This window comes from Notolabrus celidotus, chromosome 8, assembly GCF_009762535.1.
Source record: "Notolabrus celidotus isolate fNotCel1 chromosome 8, fNotCel1.pri, whole genome shotgun sequence".
NCBI lineage: Eukaryota > Metazoa > Chordata > Actinopteri > Labriformes > Labridae > Notolabrus > Notolabrus celidotus.
The window spans coordinates 22,405,418-22,426,799 of record NC_048279.1 but is presented as its reverse complement, the minus strand read 5'-3'; the positions used below and the strand labels follow the sequence as shown (position 1 = coordinate 22,426,799).

General features: G+C 39.6%; 2 protein-coding genes across 2 annotated transcripts; both read left to right on the top strand.

Annotated features, from left to right (window-relative positions):
* The first annotated feature begins 11,869 nt into the window (after positions 1-11,869).
* On the top strand, positions 11,870-17,971 carry slc25a43 (solute carrier family 25 member 43). Its single transcript, XM_034690797.1, has 5 exons — positions 11,870-12,321; positions 14,259-14,500; positions 14,739-14,911; positions 16,608-16,742; positions 17,228-17,971. The coding sequence occupies exons 1-5, from the start codon at positions 12,050-12,052 to the stop codon at positions 17,438-17,440; spliced, it is 1,035 nt and encodes a 344-aa protein (XP_034546688.1). The 5' UTR covers positions 11,870-12,049; the 3' UTR covers positions 17,441-17,971.
* A 936-nt stretch (positions 17,972-18,907) lies between these two features.
* slc25a5 (solute carrier family 25 member 5) lies at positions 18,908-21,107 on the top strand. The gene is made up of 4 exons (XM_034690798.1): positions 18,908-19,111; positions 19,871-20,357; positions 20,456-20,596; positions 20,696-21,107. Exons 1-4 carry the CDS (start codon positions 19,001-19,003, stop codon positions 20,851-20,853), a joined length of 897 nt encoding a protein of 298 aa, XP_034546689.1. The 5' UTR covers positions 18,908-19,000; the 3' UTR covers positions 20,854-21,107.
* Positions 21,108-21,382: the final 275 nt, after the last annotated feature.

The window sequence follows — 21,382 nt, the reverse complement described above, 5'->3', positions numbered from 1 at the left end:
TCAACTTTGCTCAATTTCAGTTTTGGTAAAACGTATTCATGTGATTTTTCTAAGCCAGTTCAACTTATCAAACAAATGTTTGCATCAGAAAACCAGTTTGAGAAAAACTAAAACTCATGTTAAGAGAAAAGCACATTTTCAGAGAGGCAGAGTAAATAGGCTACATGGTCAGGAATAAATTGTGATGAACTTGAATCCAGCCTGGATCCAGTTGTATGACCTTAGGTGAACTTATCACATAAAGTCATACAATCTTTATTGTTAAATATTGAGTGTGAACCCATTATACTTGCATTCATTTCATGCATAAAGTCATCATAACACATGCATTACCCAGAGATGGCTGTAATTCTTTGTATCCTAACTGTAAAGTGCTACCAGTGAAGGCAGTGTTGTTTTTCTGTGTCACATTTGACAATAACAGTGGTACGATCTACAATAAAGTAGCTTTTAACCTTATTGTCTTGCAGACTAACATCAAAAACTCAAAAATAGAAACTCTCTTTTCCCTTTAAAGCATAATGTGGCACTTCTTTAGAGAGCACTTAGATCATGTACTCAATTAAAATGAAAATACTTCATTCCATTACACGTTAGATGATTAAATAAAAATCATACGCGAGTATTATCAGGAAAATGTATTTAAAGCCTTCAGGCCAGAACTAAAGCAACAAATGTGGACATCAGACAGCTGCAGTATAAACTTGACATATGAAGCAATCAGAAATATAACCTGCTGTCCAAAGAAAACATAATTTCCACAAATATGCAGCAAAAGCCAACAAAAACAATTTGTTGACTTAAATGTTGATTACATTTATTTTACACATTTACAACATAAACAGTGCCTGCACTGTATGTTTACTTATTTGATAATACTAGTAGGTTACTAATACTTTTTACTTTAAAAAAAAATGTTCTATTTGTTTCAGTTTAAGTCTTTAAGTGAAGTACCACATCATACAAAAGCAGTTCAGAATTAATTTCATTCATACTTTTTTCTCATGTATCGTAGTTTTTCGAGGTCTGTGCATTAGAGTTGGATTAATGACCAATAACCTGTAGGGCAGGGCTATTCAATTAAATATTTGGTCGGGACAGATTTTCAGACTAAGGACATGAGCTGGGCAGGACATTTTTAGCAGAAAGTGAGCAAAGTTAACCATTTAAAAGAAAACCAAATAGATAAGATAACAAACACACTGGATGTTTATTAACGTATTGCCACATCCAAAAGGGCATAAACACAATAAAAGAGCAGTACTTAAACTAAACCTATGCTGAAATACTGCTTCTTTAAATTTTACATTACAGTTGCTTTCGGGCCGCATGTGGCCAAGTTCTACATAAACTATTTCAACGTAAGCTGTCAGAGTCTCCTGAGTCTTCTGTGTCCAGTGTCCAGTGTCCAGTTTGTTGCTGAATTCCATCACACAGGGGACTAGCTTGAGGCTCTAGTTCCATGTTTACCCACTTTGACCATTTCTTCAATGATAGAGTGCTTTCTAAACTGACCAAGACACTGTGCAGATCCCAATAGTATCTGGATCTCCTGTATAACTATTGCTACACTGTATTATTCCAGTCACTTTCCATTTCTAGTTATCTCTTTGAACGGATGTCCTGTCTGTATATGTATCCTTTATCCTATGTTTGTGATTGTCTGTCTGGCCTGTGCAATGTATCCCAGTACTTTGCATTTCTGTTTCATTTTGTTCTTTCTTTTCATTATTGTTTTATTTGTAAAACATTGAAAAGTTAATAAAAACTTTAATGACAAAAAATGATAGAGTGCTTTCTGAGCCCAGGGACATAAAGGTGGAAATAAGGAGTTGTTTTTTTTGTTTCAACTTTTTTATTTTCAGAAAAAAGCGGTACATTACAAAGGTACAGTCAAAAAATATAACATTTTCTCCCCTCCCTCCCCCCTCCAAACCCAACTCAGTCCTCTTCTTTCATAATTTATACATTAAGAGAACTGTATACTTACATAAATATACATAGACACCTTCCCATGAGTATTCGTATGAAATACAAACACCACAGTGTACCTAATGTTGAGAAGAAAAGGTATATTTGTACATACATTCACGGACCTATACACATACCTACACTCACCCATCAGCCTGCATACATACATAAACCCAGCCATGCCCACACATAGGCATAGCCACATATGTGTTCATGTACCCACACAGAATAAGGAGCTTTTAAACTAGATTCTGATACATGGACTCTCCACAGCAGGGCCTCACTAGAAGTTAATACACCAGGCCATTTACTAATTGGATTGATGCTTGATTGCTGGAACAGTGGCTATTCTCAACTGCGTGAGGTAACTGTCTGAAAAATGGCCCAAAGCCCATCTCTGTAGTCATTCATATGAAAGCTATCAAAGATGCTTACATCAGCACCCTCTGCTTAAGACAAGCCCACATTCCAAATTTCCTGTCTTATCAAAACATCTGTCTGTGTATGCCTGGCTGATGCTGAATAGAATATCTCTACTTTTGTGCCTGTGCCAGTAGAAAGGAGTGGGAAACATGAGCACACGGTGTAAAGCAGCATGACCCCCTGCAGAATGGAAGGGAAGTCTCTGTGCCATAAAACTCTCTGTGAAGGCCTGTTTCCCCCACGATTTATAGCTGTGGTAGAAAACCTCAACACGAAGTGACATTTGCTGATACAAGCTCATGGAATGAGACGCTCCAGTGTGGCAGTACGGATGTCAATTGGTCTGTTTTTCTCAAGACAGACAGGAAGTAAAGTTTTGGTATCCACTGAATCACAGGATTGACGGGGGTGTGATTATTTGTAATGTACAGTCATTTTCTCACATCTAAACCAACTTTCTTCCCTCGCCTCTGTCTTTCCTTTCCTTAGGCTTAATTAAAAGGAAATCAATTTTATAAATGAATCATCTTCTTTCTTATATACTGCCCAGTGATGAAAGTTATCTCATGACACTTTACAAACAGAGACGGTTATGACTGTTGTCTTTCTAATGAAATTTTCCACATGAGTACTCGATGAGCTATCATTAAAGCAACATTTGTTGAATAGGAAGTTCATTTTTTACCAACAGAAACCTTGAGCAGAGCCAGACTTGCTGATGAAGAGAAATCTGCCACACCTGGTACCAAACGTTGGCCTAAAAATTATTTAAAGTTTAATTTTATGGCCTGATAGTCTGAGGTTCTTAAATTCAGCTTGAATGCTGTCACATGAAGATATTTCTTTTTTTTATAAATAACCCAAATTTCACATTTTGTCTTACAGGTTATTTTATCTGTATTCAGATAAGGAAAAACGTAAGTATAATGTACATCATCCCTTATCTCACCATTTTAATCCAGATTAGATACAAAAAATAAGCCACAGACCTTCAAACTCCTTTTACATTCTCAAAACAAATCACTTAGAGCACTTTCATGTCATGGAGACACTTTGAGCTGTCAGGCATGGACGAAGTTTGCTAATTTACAGCATCCTGACTGCATGATAGAGTCTGATATGTGAGCTGTGCTCCCCGTTGACTCTAAGCATAGAAAGAGTGACACCATGTGTTTGGTTGAGGTATGAAACCTGAGCTGCTGTTAAATTGATCAAAAAATGTTGACTGATTTCTAAATGTTCTGCTGTAATTAAGCACAAAGTTAGTTAGTTTAAGGTTACAACATTTTTATCATTACAAATTTTGCAGCTGTGTAAGATATTTCGCAGACGTCTGGTTTGTGCAACTGCCCCCCCTTTATTTTGTTTTGCAAATACTTTTTGTCCAGTAATTTGTTGAGCCTCTGGCGGGAAACTTGGAAGTGAAGTGAAAACAGACAAGATAAACACTGACCTAACAATACAGTACATCCTGTGGCTCTGTCTCTCTCGCACATACACGCACGTACGCACGCACGCACACACACACACAAACACAACACACACACACACACACACACACACACACACACACACACACACACACACACACATACACACACACACACACACACACACACACACACACACACACACACACACACACACAGAACTGACCCACAACTCTGTGTTTGAGCCAGTTACCTACAAACAAGAATGAGGCTGTTTGTCTTTCCTGGGATCAGTAAACATCCTCAACACAAACAAGTTCCTCTGGAGTGAGAGAGAGGAGAAACTCACACCGTCAGGGCAGCTGCACTCTCACTCTGGCTCGTCCTTTGATGTCCTTCTGACAGAGCTGATAATGAAGGCCTCTTACATCTTAATTCTTTTAATTGGAGCCTGGATGTAACAGGTTGCTGATAGCTTGTTGTCAATGAGTTGCCTTAATGTGAACAGTTGAGCTCAGTGGCTATTTAGTGATATGATTTCCTTGAAAAAACAAAGACCAAAATCCAAATATATCAGACAGTTTCTCCAGTCTCTCAAATGCATTCTCTCTCTCTCAAGCCCTCTTGTTTACACTGCAATGAAGGTCTTAAAACTAGTCACAAATTTGATTTTAACAACATTTTGACATTAGAACCACCACAGTTTCCTTTGCCAGCTGTTGAAGTTTATAGCGTACGGGAAATAGTGTGTTTGACATGGACTGTTTTCAGCTGTGAGAATGTACTAAAGGGAGGCGTTTGCTGGTTTGATTCATATAAACCACAAGGCCTTCAACTCATATGTTATCAGTGAATGTGACAGTGTGGCGCATTTATGTGTTTTTGATGGATTTTTGAGGAGCTGAAATCTGTTTCACAAAGGAGTAAGCCATATGAGGCTTTAGTCTACGACTGCAACTCCTGTTGATTCTTTGATACTGTATGGAATTTGGTGGAAAAAAATGACAGAATATCATCAAACGTGTCCTTCAAAGTTTGACATCTCAGTCTGCCTTGTTTTGTAAAAGGGCTTAGATACACATGCACGTGTATCTGCTCTTTTGTTTTATCTGTTGTTAAGGGGAAACCAAGGACACTTTTAACTCTGCAACAGCCTGTTAACCCCCCTCTGGCTGCTACAGGCAAAGAAAAAGAAGAACCCTCCTCCGTCTTCCTCTGGGCGATACAGCGGTGAGGCATTTGGCTCGGGCCACAGCTTGTACTGCAGCCTCAGGTCCTGTCTGGCCTCCACATGACAACTTTTAATCAGTGACTTATGAGACAAAACCACAAGAAAACACTGCCACATTCAAGCTCTACCTATCTAAATTTTGCCCGTTCATGGTTCCATGCAGCTTTCTAAAAACAATCATTGTTTTTGATTTTTATTATTACTCAGTAGGTGTCTGGGCAGTTCCAAAAGAAGCATTATTTATGCATTTTAGTTACAATTTGCATCTAAACTTGCTGCTCAGTGTGAGATCCCCATGACAACATACTTGTATGTTTGTGCATCAGGAGACTCTGTCCAGTCTTCCCTGGGTAAATATGCCTAGCCCCAGATGATCTTCAAGGGCTCGCTTGTTTGTACCTGCCGTGTCGTTCTGCTCGTCCCCCCAGCATGACACCCTGTAGCCCAGGATCAGCCCCCTTGCAGATCAAAAGACCCCAGTGATTCTTATCAGATAATATTCTTGTCCTCCCTCCCTCCCTCCTCACACTGTTGACCTGAGCCTTGCACACTGTTCCTTATGGCCCTTTGGCCTTTCCTCTTCTTATCACTGTGATGGCCAGGCCATGATAAGACAGGTCCAGCTTCAGGACAGAAGAAGTTTGCTCTTCTAAAACCTCCACTGTTGCATAACCTGGACACTTCAGGGTAGTAAAGAAGTTATCTCAGCCCTTAGCATGTGGTAGTGTGTTTTACACACTCGCAAAAAGGTGCAAGTGAGATATCTGTCACTGTGTAAATTACATAGATCATAAATTTGCTTGGACTTGTACATAATAGATTAATTTGAGTAGCTACACAGACAAAAATAACTGGAATTTCACATTATTCCTTTATTTTAAATGCTGTATGTTTGCATTGATTTCAGGCTTATGTCAAATTGTATTGCACCTGACGTTTTTTCTTTGATCTTCTTAGTTACTAAAAGCTTTCCAACCTGCTCTAACAGGGCAGCATTTTCTAAATCTGTGCATTTGTCTCACTGTTGAATGCATTTATGAGTATGCGGGCTGAGAGCAGACAGACAGGGGAAGACTGGTGTCCAAAGTCATGACCCTGCCCTGACCTGGATGAAGGAAATGGTCACGCTGCTCGAGACAAAGCAGGGCAAAGGAGAGTCTGAGGGGCTGGCTGGTCAACCTCTAACAATGGCTCCGTGCTCTAAGACCGTGGGCCACACAAAGGCCAGAGAAACCCCCTCCTCCCAACTCCCACATTGCAATAGAGCTGGCATTTCACACCGGCCTGTGAACAGCCATTCAATCAAACTACTGTTTAACCTGACCCCTGGCCTACACAGGAATTAGGATGAGTCTGTCGGGATGTGTTTAGGTGACTGACCTCTTCGGCCTCCATCAGTTACTGCACGTCTCACTTCTATTCTGTTAAAGATGTAGTAACTTGAATCTTAAATATCTCCTATTTTTGATTTGAATACCTGCTTTCAAATTTCTGTGACTGTAACTTAAAAGCACATAATCAATAGGCTGCCCAATAAATAATCTGTCTGGTGATAGGTGTAAGGGGCAACAGCACCCTGGGGAACAAGAGACATCACCAGACCCTTCGTCTGGGTCAACTCCCCTCGAGCCGAGGCTAAGAGGAGCGACCACATGACCCTCTCTCCCCTCAATGGCCTGCTCCTCCCCTCTACCTGTACATGGTTCGGATAAAGGTGTGTGTGTGGGGGGGGCGCATATCAAACAGACTGCAGCCTTTGATGTGGATGGAAACACAAACACTGATTTGAGGAGAGTCGTAACAGCTTATTTGTTCCCTTTAGTCATTCATTGAGCTGCTTGCTGAATGTGTATGTCTTCAAAGGGCTGATGCTGCTGCAGCATGCACCGATGGCACAGTAGCCGAGGAGGCCCTGAGAGCAGCCCGGCCTCGTGGGTTGTTGGAAGGCCATCTGGCTTCCTGTTCCTTAGATTTGATATTGATTTATTGGCTGTACATGGAAAGATAAGGGGGCACCAGCTGCCAGAAGTTCTCCACTGCATCCTCACAGACAATGGGCCTCCTGGTCATCTACATCCTGGTTAAATGGGTGATGCATCATTCCTTGTTAAGTTTTTACGAGGAGAACAGAAGCTGCAAGGAACATTGTGGCATTTTTGCAACATTTTGTTCAAGAATCACTGATGTTTTTTTCCAAACACTGTCATGATTTTTTAATACTCCTAGGGCTGTTTTTCAACATCTATTTTCAACTCTTCCGAAAATGTCACAGCTAATGAGGTAAAAATTCATCCAACATTAGTGTAATAAATCATGTTTCAGCAGTTGAATGGATCCTTACACAAATTACCTCCTTAGGGCTACACATTTACAGCAGAGTTTTAAACTTAATAGACTCTACTGAGGCACATTTACTGGTCTGTAGCTCTGAGATAACAGTAGTTTCAGCGTTAGTTGGAGTAAAACCTGATCCCTGTAATGAGGTGCAAAATTGCATTCACTATTCCTAACAAACCCTGACAACCTTTCACAGTTTAACCCATCACAGAAACCATTAATGCAGAATTAGGCTCCTTTTGCATAACAAGTCTCCTGCTCCTGTGAAGTGAGCCGGGGAGTGCAGCAGTTTGGCCTTGTTGAGCCTTGCTGGTTGAAGTGTGAACATGGTGCCACAGTGAATTGTGCTTCTGCCGGATTTTTCTCACCAGTACACCCCCCACCCTTAAAAAAGAGACATGCAGACAGACTCTGGTGTCACCCACCCCCCTGTTTCACCCTTTCCTCACCTTCCCCCTCCTGGCCAACACAAGCCTGTGATGTGACTGTCTTAGATAATGAGGTGAGACCTTTATTACTCCAGTCTGTGAGGATGACAGGCAGCCCTCTCTGGTACCCAGCGCCCTCTGCTGACTGCCATGAGTTCACACTGGATACACAGTCTGCCCTCTCAGGTCCTCCAGCAATGCACTTCAAAGTGGGAGATCAAGGGTTGACTTGCGCATGACATCCAGAGAATGACAATACCTCAGCCAGCCTACACCTACTGCTACGTGCCAGTGCCGGAGACACAAAGGCACACAGGCTGCTCCCGCGCTGTTCTGCTGCATGGAGGAAGCACTCATTCAGGAGAGGAGGGGGGTTTACATACATACAGGAAGAGGGCAGGGCTCTATGTGTATTCTATATGCATACAGGCGGGTAAGGAGGCAAAGTGAGGGGCAGAGGAAGGACAGCAGAGGAGACAGAGTGGCAGCAGGTTCTACGTGCTGTTCTGTTTGATTGCTGAAGCATTAATTGATAAGAAACAGCGTTACGCCACTTATCTTTAAAGAACGACATCCCATTCTCTTGTCTGTTACGTATGACAGAGAGATCAAAGCCTCTTTAAAGTGGGCTTCTTTATACCCCTCAAGAGCAGAAAGTGACATTTCTCTGTGACATTTTCTGACTTTCTCACTATTTGTCAGGCCCTCACCATATCTTTAAAATTACACTGATTAACTGGTTACACAATGCCGCCCCCCACCCCCACCCCAATAGTGACAATATTCCCTCAAGAGGCCAATTAAATGTATCCTATCGTATCGTGTCGTCTAGTATGTTATCGTATCGTTTACTATCGTACGGTATCGTACGGTATCGTACGGTATCGTACGGTATCGTGTCGTGTCGTATCATATTGTGTCATATCATGTCATATCGTTAAGTATGTCATGTTGTGTCGTATCATTAAGTATTATATTGTCCTTACATTGTGTTGTATCTGATTGCATCACAATGTATCAAGTTGTGTCTATTCTTTTGTATTGTATCCGTTGTATCCTGTCAAATTTTAAAGTGTCATATCGTATTGTATCATATTATGTGTTAAATCATATTGTATCATGTTGTACCATTTCATATCATAATGAATCGTATCATACATCACAGCTTCTGGATTGGTTCTTAAGTTTTCAGTGAAAGCCAACTTTCACACACACACTCTCATAGAGACCCACCCTGCTCTACCCCAGCAGGCAGCCAGAGAAGGGAGTGAAGGAAATCAGGCTGTCATTTCCTCTGCCTGGCTCTGTTATTCCATGAGGCCTTTGTGAAGTAGCCAAGTGGTCCAGTCGCAGACAGACTGTGGGTTCCTCACATGCAGCTCAGGTTGTCAGCCCGGTAGGGAAGGGAGGCGCTCCTGGTAGGCCGAGACAAGAGGAAAACAAACATAGTGCTGACGGAGACAGCAACAATAAACTCCTGCTGATAAATATAGCTTTGAAGCGAATCAGACAGGGTTTCTCCTTTTAGTTCAATTAAAAACTATGTGATGCTTGTTCAGCCTGGCTTGTGCAGAAACTTCATGGAAATGTCACTGCAGATCTTTCAACAAACAAAAACAGTAGCAAAGATGTATATTACATTTATCGATGCTTGAAAATAAAACCTTTAACCTCCTATTTCTCATTTAGAGCATCACTAATCAGAAAGATAATGGTACACTGTTATATGATCAAATCAGTGTCATAACATTCTGACTAGTTCTCTATTGAAAATGGATAAACCACCCTAAAAAATAAAGAAGAAATGAAAATGTGATAATAAAAGTCTTTAAATACGAATATTTAAGTCTTTACTTCTTTACTTGAGCAGTTTGTGACCCAAATCTTGTCTGTGCTTGAGTTGATGTTACTAAAATCATTTCAGCCCCAGTTGCCACAGACCAATTTAAGAGGTTGGAGTCTGGCGCCACCTAGCTGAACACACAGGGAACAGATTAACTGAACATTTGTTAAACTTCATTGCTTTTCATTTAATTGAGTCAAAAGGATAAAACAAGCACTTGTTTCATGACATTGTTTTCATGTTTCAGTTTTATTAAATGCCTTCTGAGTCATCAGCTTTTTAGGCAGCCTATATTGAAATAAAAGTGAAATATTTTATATTTTACCAACAATAAGGCATTATCCCACAAGGTGAATGAACTTTAACTACTTTTTCCACATAACTGTATTTCATAAGCACATTTAACTATCAGAGGAAATTTTCTGGGACCTATAGTGTAGTTGATTTGACTCATGTTGCGTTTGGCAACCCTATTAAACCCCTGCAGCGTCAGTAAATATGCATGGGTCTAAATGTTTCTTATGGTTTTATGAAAATAACATAATTCATATATGCACAGTTGAATAAAAATGCGATATCAACTGCAAGAAACCACAGGTAAATGCAAACTTTGTCAAGTAAATCAAATAAACCTGTTCAACATTTATCTGGGTTAACTGTACTTCTACTTTGGAAGCACTGATCATCTTTCTTTATTAAATGTAATGTATATTTATAAATTAGGATTTTGTTTATTTATGTTTAACTCACATCCATAGACAGTAGTTCATTCATATCTCTCTCTCTCTCTCTCTCTCTCTCTCTCTCTCTCTCTCTCTCTCTCTCTCTCTCTCTCTCTCTCTCTCTATATATATATATATATATGAATAATTAATATTGTATATGCTCTTGTTTCCTTTATACTGTTTTGCACTATCCACTATGCTGCTGTAACAATTTAAATGTCCCTGGGATGGATAAAGGAATAGCTTATCTTATATCTTAATTAAATAAGTAGCCACTGTATTAAATTACAACTTGAGGCAGTTGTTCTTAAGGTTTCTATTTCAGTTTGATTCAATTTCAACTGAATTACATCTCAAAGGTAAATAATGTTCTTGTAAGTGGCTACATTTATAAAGCTTAAATTAATCTAAGCATTTGCTTTGGTATACTGATAAAATATAATTGTTTAATTAAACCATGTGTTTAAAGATGGTGACTATATTGAGCCAAACCTCAGATACAAATCTGATCCCCATTCATACATTAGTAATAATCAAATAGTTTAATAAGCTCTATTTAATGATCCAACACTGGATGAAGCACATCTGCATTGTAAGTACTACAGTAAAGAGCCATCAGAATAGTTCACAATGTTGATTTCCGTGAACACTCAAATTCATTGTTCCTCAAATCCAAAATATTGAAATTATTTGACCTTGTAGATTTGAAAACTGCCCAAATTGTGTATAAGTCAAGGAAAAATCTCTTGCCAGGAAATATTCAAAGATTGTTCTTTGAAAAAGAGGGGGGTTATAACTTAAGAGTGAAGTTAAGATTGAAGTTGTTGAGTGTTCGGACCACAAGGAAAAGTTTCTGTATTTCAATCTGTGGTGTAAAACTGTGGAACAGTCTCAACATGGAGCTACAGCAATGTCAAAATAAAATCCAGTTCAAGAAGAGGTATAAAGAAATGATTTTCATGAGGTACAAGGAGGAAGACAAGTGTTGAGAATCATGAGGAGTTTACTTTTGATTGTAGGTGTAAATATGAAGATAATATATGAAGATTTGACTTGTGGGAGTGCACTAGTATAATGCCAGAAAATAGTGAATAAAGGGGAAGGATTAGATAAGTTTTAAGTTCTTCCTACTTCTTTTCGCACATGCAAGTAAAATGTTTTAGTGTTTGCTAATGGAACTGATTGATTTTGTTTCTTTTGTTAAACTATTTCTACTTTTCTACTTGTATGTTTTTTTTTCTATTTTACTTTTATATGATCGAAATAAAGACATCAAATCAAAATCAAATAAGTACCTTAATGTTGAGTATTTTGTCGGTGTTGCTGTAAGGACTTTTAATTCAGTAATACCGTGACCGTTCACTCCCCCGTTGTGAATGATGACACATCTAGGTTAAAGAAAGTGAACTGTGAATGATCATGAATGGCTCTGAGGTTTTAACCAAGTGAATTGGCGCCATCTAGTTCACTTGAGACGTCACTCCAGCCTCCCTCCAGCCCTGTCACATTACACCGCTGGACGGGACAGGAGCAGGAGACGGATACCTCCTCGTCCGCTATATTTAGATGTCTAACCTGCGCAAACAAATCCTTTCCTGTCTCTCGGAGAAAACTGAAATCATTGCAGAAGGTGGAGAGTTCAGAGAAAGGGGCGAACAGTGATGGCCTCAGTCAAAAAGGACAACAGACTGACGAGTTCTCAAAGCTTTATGTGCGCCGGGTTCGCCGGGGTTTTCAGTAAAACCGTCACTTCACCTTTGGAGGTTGTTAAAATCAAGAGTCAGGTCGGGACTTTTCACTGTAAGCAGGGGTTCTGGCAAAGTTTCCTTCGCATCTACCAGAATGAAGGGCTTCGAGGATTTTGGAAAGGAAATCTGGCTTCTTGTCTCCGGTTGTTTCCTTACACGGCTGTTCATCTCTCAACGTACAAAAAGTAAGTGAAGCTCAAGCCCACTTTTCTTTCTGACTCTTGAATGTTCTCATTCGATGTTTTTATCTGAGCTCTGCCAGTATCTTTGCTAAATTAGCTTGATCAGCTGACGTTGACTTAGCAAGTCCGTGTGGTAAACGGTGTACAAAGAAACAGGTAACACACATTAAATCCAGTACAAGATCTGAAACACATATCATGGTTTGTTGATCATTTATTTTTATCGATATAACACAAATATAGTTGGATTAAATAGTTTGTTTACTTCCATCCCTTCAGCTTAAGATATACTTCCTGTTACACAGTCTATGATCACACCACAGGAGGCGCACCTTCTATTTTCAGCCAATCACAAGACTGTATTTCCTCAGTCGATTTTTAAAGTGCTCGGGGTTTTTGTTCGCCCTGAGGTTTGTCTCACAGGTAACTTGTGTTTCCTGATTTAATCAATCGTTTTGTTTGAATATGACCAAAAACTCCCCGAAGCTAAAGGTTAGACATTCAAATGTCTTGTTTTCTCAGGAGTAATTAAAAAAAAAAAAAAAACACTTAGTTTGTTATGTCAAATGAAAGTAAAAACTAAAATAGAGAAGTAACAAATTATTTCGACACTGTGTCTTTTTAAAAAACAATTTTATGAACTTTTTTTTTTAGAACTTTTCTGACATAATTGGATAATTGTGTTAAACACAATTAATTAATTAACAATTTCTTATAATAATAATAATAATAATAATAATAATAATATATATATATATATATATATATATATTATACATATATATATATATATATATACATACATACATACATACATACACACACAATAATCATAGTAGTAGCAACAATGATAAAAACAATAAGAATAGAAATAAGAATAATAAAAATAGCGATAACATATAATAATAATAATAATTAAAAAGGAAAAAAAAGAGGTGATAATAAAAAAATAAAACAATAACTGAAGAGGAGATAAGTTTGCTTGGTCAAACCTTATATGTGACAGTGAGCGGGTTGTCTCATATTCGAACAATCAGGGTTGTAAACATTGTATCTTTGAAGTCATTATTTAGCTTACTTGGATAATGTATTGCTGATTTATCATCAGTTTGACCTTGTCATGCAATGATGAAGCCAACACTTGAAAAAAGAATGAACCATGGAAACAAGACTACTATACTTGGAAGTGTCGCCTGCACAGCTGAACTCAGGGCACAGTATTGCTTTGTCGTTTTGTAAGGTTACTGCAGGCCAAACTGTGCCGTAATGCTGACAGCGCGGCTGATAAATAAACATCTGAACTATAGCTTTGGTCACATTAATTCCGGATGCAGTCATAAATACTGTAACATTCGTGCTGCCTGCTGTCAGTGGGTATTATCTCACGTTTCAAGACACGTGTGCGTTTAAACATTACGGCATCCTGTTTAGGCACACCGCTGTTCTGTTAGTACACCGTGTTCCAGGAAAAGAAAGCCCCACCAACATGTAAACACACGCAGACACGCACCCACGCACCCACATGGCCAGTGTTATTAGATCGCTCTCCATGTGTAGACGACTGTAACATGTTCCTAGAAGAGACTATTCTCAGACTACTTTTCATTGAAACAACTGTTCTGATAGGTTTCTCATATTACCTCCACATATACATACATTTACTAAAAATAACAACAAAAATACACTGGTATACAATGAAAGTGCTTAAAGTAGGGCTGCTACTCGTGGTCCTGAGAATCGGAAAACTGTAGTAGTCATTAAGTCTATTAAATATAAATAATTTGTAAAAAAAAAAAAAAAAAAAAAAAAAAAAAGAAGATATATCCAAATATCTGTTCTGTTGAAACAACATCTCAAAAGTCAAAGATGTGCCTACAGAACAGATGGATGTTTTTTGTTTGTTTTTGGCAAAAACCAAACTCTCCCCCCTCTGTGTCCAGGATAGTCCATCTTCACATGGATGAACTGGGCTCCATCTCTCAGTGGAGAGCCATACTGGCTGGTGGCCTGGCAGGTGTTGCTGCTGCACTGGTCACATACCCTCTGGAGGTGGCAGAAACCAGGCTGGTGGTTCAGAACTGCAGACAACCCACCTACCTCGGCGTATTGTGCACTCTGTCAAAGATCCACAGGGCTGAAGGACTGCTTGCTCTTTACAGGGGCTTCTCTCTCACTGTCTTGGGTGTGTTTTTTTATAATCTTACCAAAGAGTTCATTTCGTATGGGTGCTGTTAAGATAACAAACATAAGCTCTGTTAGGATAGCTCTGTTTTTCACCACTACACTCTGAAAGTTAGTATTGAAGAGTTTTTCCATTAAGACAAATTATAGGTAAAACATTCATATTTGTCCTTATAAAATATTATGATTTTTAAGACTTAGGCAAACAGTTTATAAGTATTTATTCTTATTTTCTACAGGTGCTTTCCCCTTTTCTCTGGGCTGCTATGCTGTCTACATGAACTTGGATAAGCTCTGGCAGGAGCCTCCTGTTCGTTTCACTCCTCTCCAGAACTTTATTAATGGCTGTCTTGCTGCAGGAGTGGCCCAAACCCTCTCCTACCCCTTTGAAACTGTAAAAAGAAAAATGCAGGTAACCAACCAACTCATTCCTTTATAGAAAAAATGTTCAAGGCATTTTTAAAAAGGGACAAGCAAAGTAATATATTTTGACGTTTAGTAGTTATTAAATTATGAAAGAAGTATCAACACAGTATGTAAATGAATGAAAGTTATAACTTTTTTTCATGAGACAGGTATGTTGCATGTAGAGGGATAACACACTGCCGCATTCATACCCTAAGCCAATTTGCAGTGTCTGTTCCTAGTAGAGCCAGTATGAAAATTCAAACTCTACAATAAAAATGTATAAATTAATATTTAAGTCTTTGTAAAAATCATCATGGCCTTCAAGGGAAATTATTATAATTTAGTAGTAAGCACAGATTCTCCTCTCACACTCTGCATTATTCAACTACATAGGGACACGGATTAACACATTTACTCCATGTTTAATTAAATGCTACTTTTAAGCAGTTTTAGAATTAAGTGTAACTCATCCATTGTCCCTGTAATACCGCCTTTTGTCCACAGGAGGACAGTGTGACTGTATCTGAGTTCAGTCTACACCAGCTTTGTGCCTGAGGTTTTTCAAAGGTTGAAATTTTGACGATCAAAATCAAACATTTCAAAATATGTCAAACCTTTGGCGGAGTATAAATTCCCAGCATGTTCCATCCTCATAGGAATAACACTTCCTGCACTACACCTCACTAAAATGCTGTGGGAGATTCCTTCTGAAAGGGCACATGGGAACAATGGTGCTGCTAAGGACAGAATACTACATCTGGTTTAATCAGTCTATTATTAGCCACCACAAGCTTCAACATGCTCTGACAGCAGCTGGGAATGTGAATGTGTCCCGGGTCTGCATAAGCTATAGATAAGTTCTCCAAAGATAGACAGTAACTATTAGACGGCAGACAAGGTGAGATCTGCGTATGTCCAGATCCTCGAACCATCACAAACAACTCATGATAATGTGACACAGTTACCTTTTTTATTGATTCAGCTCTTGTCTTTGAGTCGGAGTCAAACATTAAAAGTCAGACAGAGGATGGATGATGGAGTGTTTGCAGAAGCTTAGGGTGATGATTTAAGCAAAGTATTGTTTAACTTTGCCGGCTGGCTTGATGTTTCCTCTTCAAACGAAGCTGTTTGAATAGTTTAACTCCAGTTTGACGATGTGGTCTCTCTGGAAACCTTGAAGGTTTTAAAGAGACAATTCCTCGATCACATGACAGTCAGCCTGTCGAACTGTGGCTGTAGTTGGCAAGACAGCACAGAACACAGTGTCAGCGTCTCAGACAAGAATCTCCTCCTAACACTTCCTTATACAGTTAACTGGGTTTGTTATGAAGGTTCACCTCTACTTTTCACTTGAACCCTCAAAATGCCAACAATATATATTAAATGGTTTTTATATTTTCTCTTAATTAAATTTCATTATAGTGTGTCTTAACTTCCTTCATTAAAGGACATAAGTATACTGACAATTGTTGCTACTACAGAAGTTAAAATGAGCAAGTAAATCAAGCAGTCAAAGTGTCATATGTCCTACACTGGAATTTCTTGGCAAATGCTACTGATTTACAACTGAAATACATTACTACTAAGCTGCAGTGAGTTGTATTTGCCCTGTCATGACTCTCTTGACCTTTTTTATTGCTTTACTGCATCAGTTTGTGACATTGATTGCTGATTCCTTTTCACTTCTGCCCTTTACGTAGGCGCAGAGTCCTCGTTTGCCCCATTGCGGAGGAGTGGACGTCCATTTCAGTGGGATGATTGACTGTTTCATACAGGTGGTTAAAAACAAGGGCGTCCTCTCACTGTGGAGCGGGCTCACCGCCAACACAATAAAGGTACCATTTCACACTGAAGTTGTGCTCTCCATGTATTCTGTGAAGTTTTGTCTGCCTGTATGTGCAGAAGTAAAAGGGCAAGAATGAGTGCACTTTGTAAGGAACATTGGTGATTTTACTTCAATCCATGACAAACGCAAAAGGCGGAGTGATAAAGGGGGAAAGCGAGGGGGGGAAAGCAATATCCAGAGAGTAATTCATAACAGGACTATCATGAGCAAGGTGTGCAAAGTCTGTCTGTGGAACAGCATGCGCGCATCTCATATTTCAGCTGCAAATGTCATGATAGATGCTATACACATCTTCAGCCTGCCAACGAGCAGCTGAATGAAAATAAAGCATCTTAACATGTTGTAGAAACTGTTCACACACTTTTCAAAGCAACATTCAAATAACATTTTAACTCAGAATCTCTGGGTAATTTATACTCATGTTTTAGTTGACTAACTAAAAGTATGTCCATTCTCTACCTCCTGTCTTCGCAGATTGTCCCCTACTTCGGCCTTCTCTTCACCTGCTTCGAGATGTGTAAGCAGGTGTGCCTTTACCGCAATGGGTACATTGTCTCACCGCTGAGCTACAAGCTTGCACCTGGGGTCGACCAGAGCCTCGGGCCGTCTGAGCTGGAGGAGATGAAGCGCTACTTGAAAAACAGGAACTTTGGGTCAGCCGAGTCCTCCTTTGGGAACCGCTGGTGAAAACTCACATGAGATGAACAGGAGTAAGAACTGACCACACCTGATCGGCACAAGTTCTTTGCTGAACTGTGAAAGACTTGAGAGGATGTAATGATCATTTATCAGTGCTATTCAGGTTTAATTTCTTCATATAAGGTATTAACATGCTTTTACATTATGTCCTGTCAGCAACGGTCTACCTCTTTCAAAGCTTTGTTTTTACTCACAGTATTCTCTGTTAATGTATTCTCCTCCTGCACACAGTGCTTGTTTTTAACTAGATACCATGTGCCTTTAACATTAAATATTTATTTTAAAGCTTATTCCAGTTATTGACTCATTTACATCAACAAGTGCCATAGTTCATTCATAGAGATTCCAGGTGCTCTGTTACTCTGATTGTGTGGTCCATGTTTTTTTTCTGTTTTGTAAAATAAATGTATATTTTGATGCGTCGTTACTTTGAGTTGGTCATCCACAATCATGAGTAAGTGCTTACATGGGTTGTGGAAGAAATGTACATTAACATTAAACTTAAACTGATTCCTTTTTCATGCTTCTGTTGTTATTTTGTATGCTTATAAAAATGTTATTTTTTGTGAGAAATTCAAATCTAGATTAAAAAAAGTGTTTCCGCAGCGCAGTCAGTAGTGGAATAAAACGACCTACTTTGGAAAAAAATGTTAGCTGCTTCATACAAAGGTTATTTATACTTAAAATATACTTAGTGTCAGAGGTAAATAAAACACATTTTACCTCCTAAGTTCATTAAGTATTTTTGGTAGTACTTGCTGTGCAGATTAAGATAAGTTATACAAACTGTTACCATGAATAAAATATTACAAAATGATGTGTTAAGACTTATCTGCAAGGGCAAACTCAAGGAGAACTCTACTCATTTTATATATTTTATGACTTAATAACTTCGCTTTGCTGTCTATTCTTTGCATAGTTTTATCTGTTTTCACTGAATATTGTTGTGCATTAAATCTAATTAGATTTTAATCTTTAGGAAACCCTTAGTTTGATATTTTGGATCAGTCTGCTGACAGAGTTTGCATGAGTTCAGTGATTCAATCATGTCCTCTTCCTTTTCTTCCCAGTGAGAAACTAAGTGACAGCCAAAGGACATTACCAGATGGGATGACCTTTTAGCCACACTAGCTTTTATGCCTTCACTACATCAAATATGACATTTGACTCGATCTTCAGCCATATTTGATCCTAAATTGAACAACAGCACAATCATGTCAATATTGAAATATAATTCAATCAAAATATACTTTCACAACTTCTTACCGAGTAGCTAAACTTTTTTTCATCTGAGACACTTTAGGGTCAGTGTTGATACGATGCACTTGACTGACGAGGGAGCGTATCAAATAAGTATCAAGGTACATGCCTTAGCCCCGCCCAACCCAACCTTAGTCGACCAATGAGATGTGAGAGTTGAAGTTCACGGTTTTTCTCGCGTTCAGCCTTCTTAAATCCCCTCTCCTCCAGGTTGGAGTCGGCCATTTCCACTCCACAGGCGAACCCCACACACAGAGGCAGCTGGACAGCGACTGATAACATCTGAAGATGAGTGAGCAGGCAATTTCCTTTGCTAAGGACTTCTTGGCTGGTGGTATTGCTGCTGCCATCTCCAAAACAGCTGTAGCCCCCATTGAGAGGGTTAAGCTTCTCCTCCAGGTTTGTGTGAAACTTTATTTATACCAAACATTTAGCACACTTTTTTTTGTTATTACTTAGTTCATCTAATAAACACTGCCTGGTCAAGTCTGGTACCTGGTGTTGGTGAAGTGCAGGATTCATCTCTAGTTAATTCTGAGTTAATGATAATGTTAATGTTGACAGAAGAAGTGATATGAGATGCTGCATTGTAGTGGAAACTGGAGTCTATAGATAGTGAATCAGAGCAGCTCTGTCTCAGATTTGTGCAAGCACAGATGGAAATGAACACCATCGAACTGCATCAAGCCTGTTATGTAATACACCAGCCAGCAAGCACAATCATGCCCAGCTTAAATGCACTGTATTATAAAAGGCAGGCATGACCATTCACTGTGACTGTAGTGCTCAGATGTGCTCATTCGCCATGACAGGTCTTTGGTTTGGCTGGACAGTTAATAGCCAAGGTCAGAAAGAGGTTTACGCCATGGCAGAACTCTTCTGCATTGGGCCCTAACTCAGCAGCAGCAGCAGCAGCAGCAGGGTGAGGTGGGGCTGTGAATTGTTGAATGGGTGCCATTAGTGTAGTAATCTGGCACATGGATGCAAAGTGTCCGTCAGGCAGACACGTGGGAATCATGGGAATGTGTGTCCTCTTCATTTATAGTTGTTAGAAGGTTAACAGGTGCTCATTAACACTTCTCGGATGAAGCTGTGTTTACTATGACTAAATGACTTGACTTGATCTAATGCACTGACTTCACTTTGCTGTTATTCCAGGTACAATATGCAAGCAAACAGATTTCAGTAGAGAAGCAGTACAAGGGCATCATTGACTGTGTTGTCCGCATCCCCAAAGAGCAGGGATTTCTCTCATTCTGGAGAGGGAATCTGGCCAACGTCATCCGATACTTCCCCACGCAGGCCCTCAACTTTGCTTTCAAGGACAAGTACAAGAAGGTTTTCCTTGACGGTGTAGACAAGCACACTCAGTTCTGGAGATACTTTGCAGGTAACCTGGCATCAGGCGGCGCCGCCGGAGCCACCTCGCTCTGTTTCGTCTACCCTCTCGACTTCGCCAGAACACGTCTGGCTGCTGATGTCGGTAAAGCGGGAGCAGGGCGTGAGTTCAAAGGTCTGGGAGACTGCTTGGTAAAAATTAGCAAGTCTGATGGCATCAAGGGTCTGTACCAGGGCTTCAGCGTCTCCGTGCAGGGCATCATCATCTACAGAGCAGCTTACTTTGGCGTCTATGACACAGCAAAGGGTGAGATTTATCAGGTGTTTAATGTTTCTTTTTTTCTTTTGTAGAATTATTTCCTTTGAAACTTCATCAAACTTCTATGATTGACTTTCTTCTTACAGGAATGCTCCCAGACCCAAAGAACACACACATCTTTGTCAGCTGGATGATTGCTCAGTCTGTGACGGCGGTTGCCGGTCTCGTGTCTTATCCCTTTGACACTGTCCGTCGTCGTATGATGATGCAGTCTGGACGCAAAGGAGGTAATAAACTTATTAGATCACAATGTAACTTTCAGTTTTTACTACTCCTCTAGTCGAGTAAAGGCATCATGTGTTTGTACTTCTGTTTTCTCTCCTTAGCTGACATCATGTACTCTGGCACCATTGACTGCTGGAGGAAGATCGCCCGTGATGAGGGCACCAATGCCTTTTTCAAGGGAGCATGGTCTAACGTGCTCAGAGGCATGGGTGGCGCCTTTGTGCTTGTCTTGTACGATGAGCTCAAGAAAGTCATCTAAGTTGTTTTTGTATGTCCACTGTTCATGTTGTGAAGTTTAACTGTAACATATCTTGTACATTTGGAAGAACTTAAAATGCTGCATTATATTTATAGGGACCAACTGGTACTTTCTACTAGTTGTACAGGGGGAATCTGTCACGCTCTCTTCTCTTGGCCCATGCTTTTTTCTTTTTTGTTTTGCCTCTCACCAGAATGTCAATCCCTGTTACACAGGAACCTAACAGGAACAATAAACGCAAACTACTGATTGAATCTCCTGTCTGGTTTTGAAATGTAATATGATAGTTAAAGGGCATCATTGTAGTCATTGTGGAACAGAGGGTCTTTGCTGCTTCAGGAAGCCAATTGGCTGCCTCCTGACAAGTGAAATCTTAGAGCTGCAGAGGGTCTCTCAGGTTGTAATTGGTGATGAGCCAACATCAGCAGAGAAAGTTGACCTGGTGATGGTATGTCATTCCAGGCATACTTGTAGAAAAGTGACACGCAGGAAGCTTCAGACACTTTAACAGCATATTGATAGTTCAGTC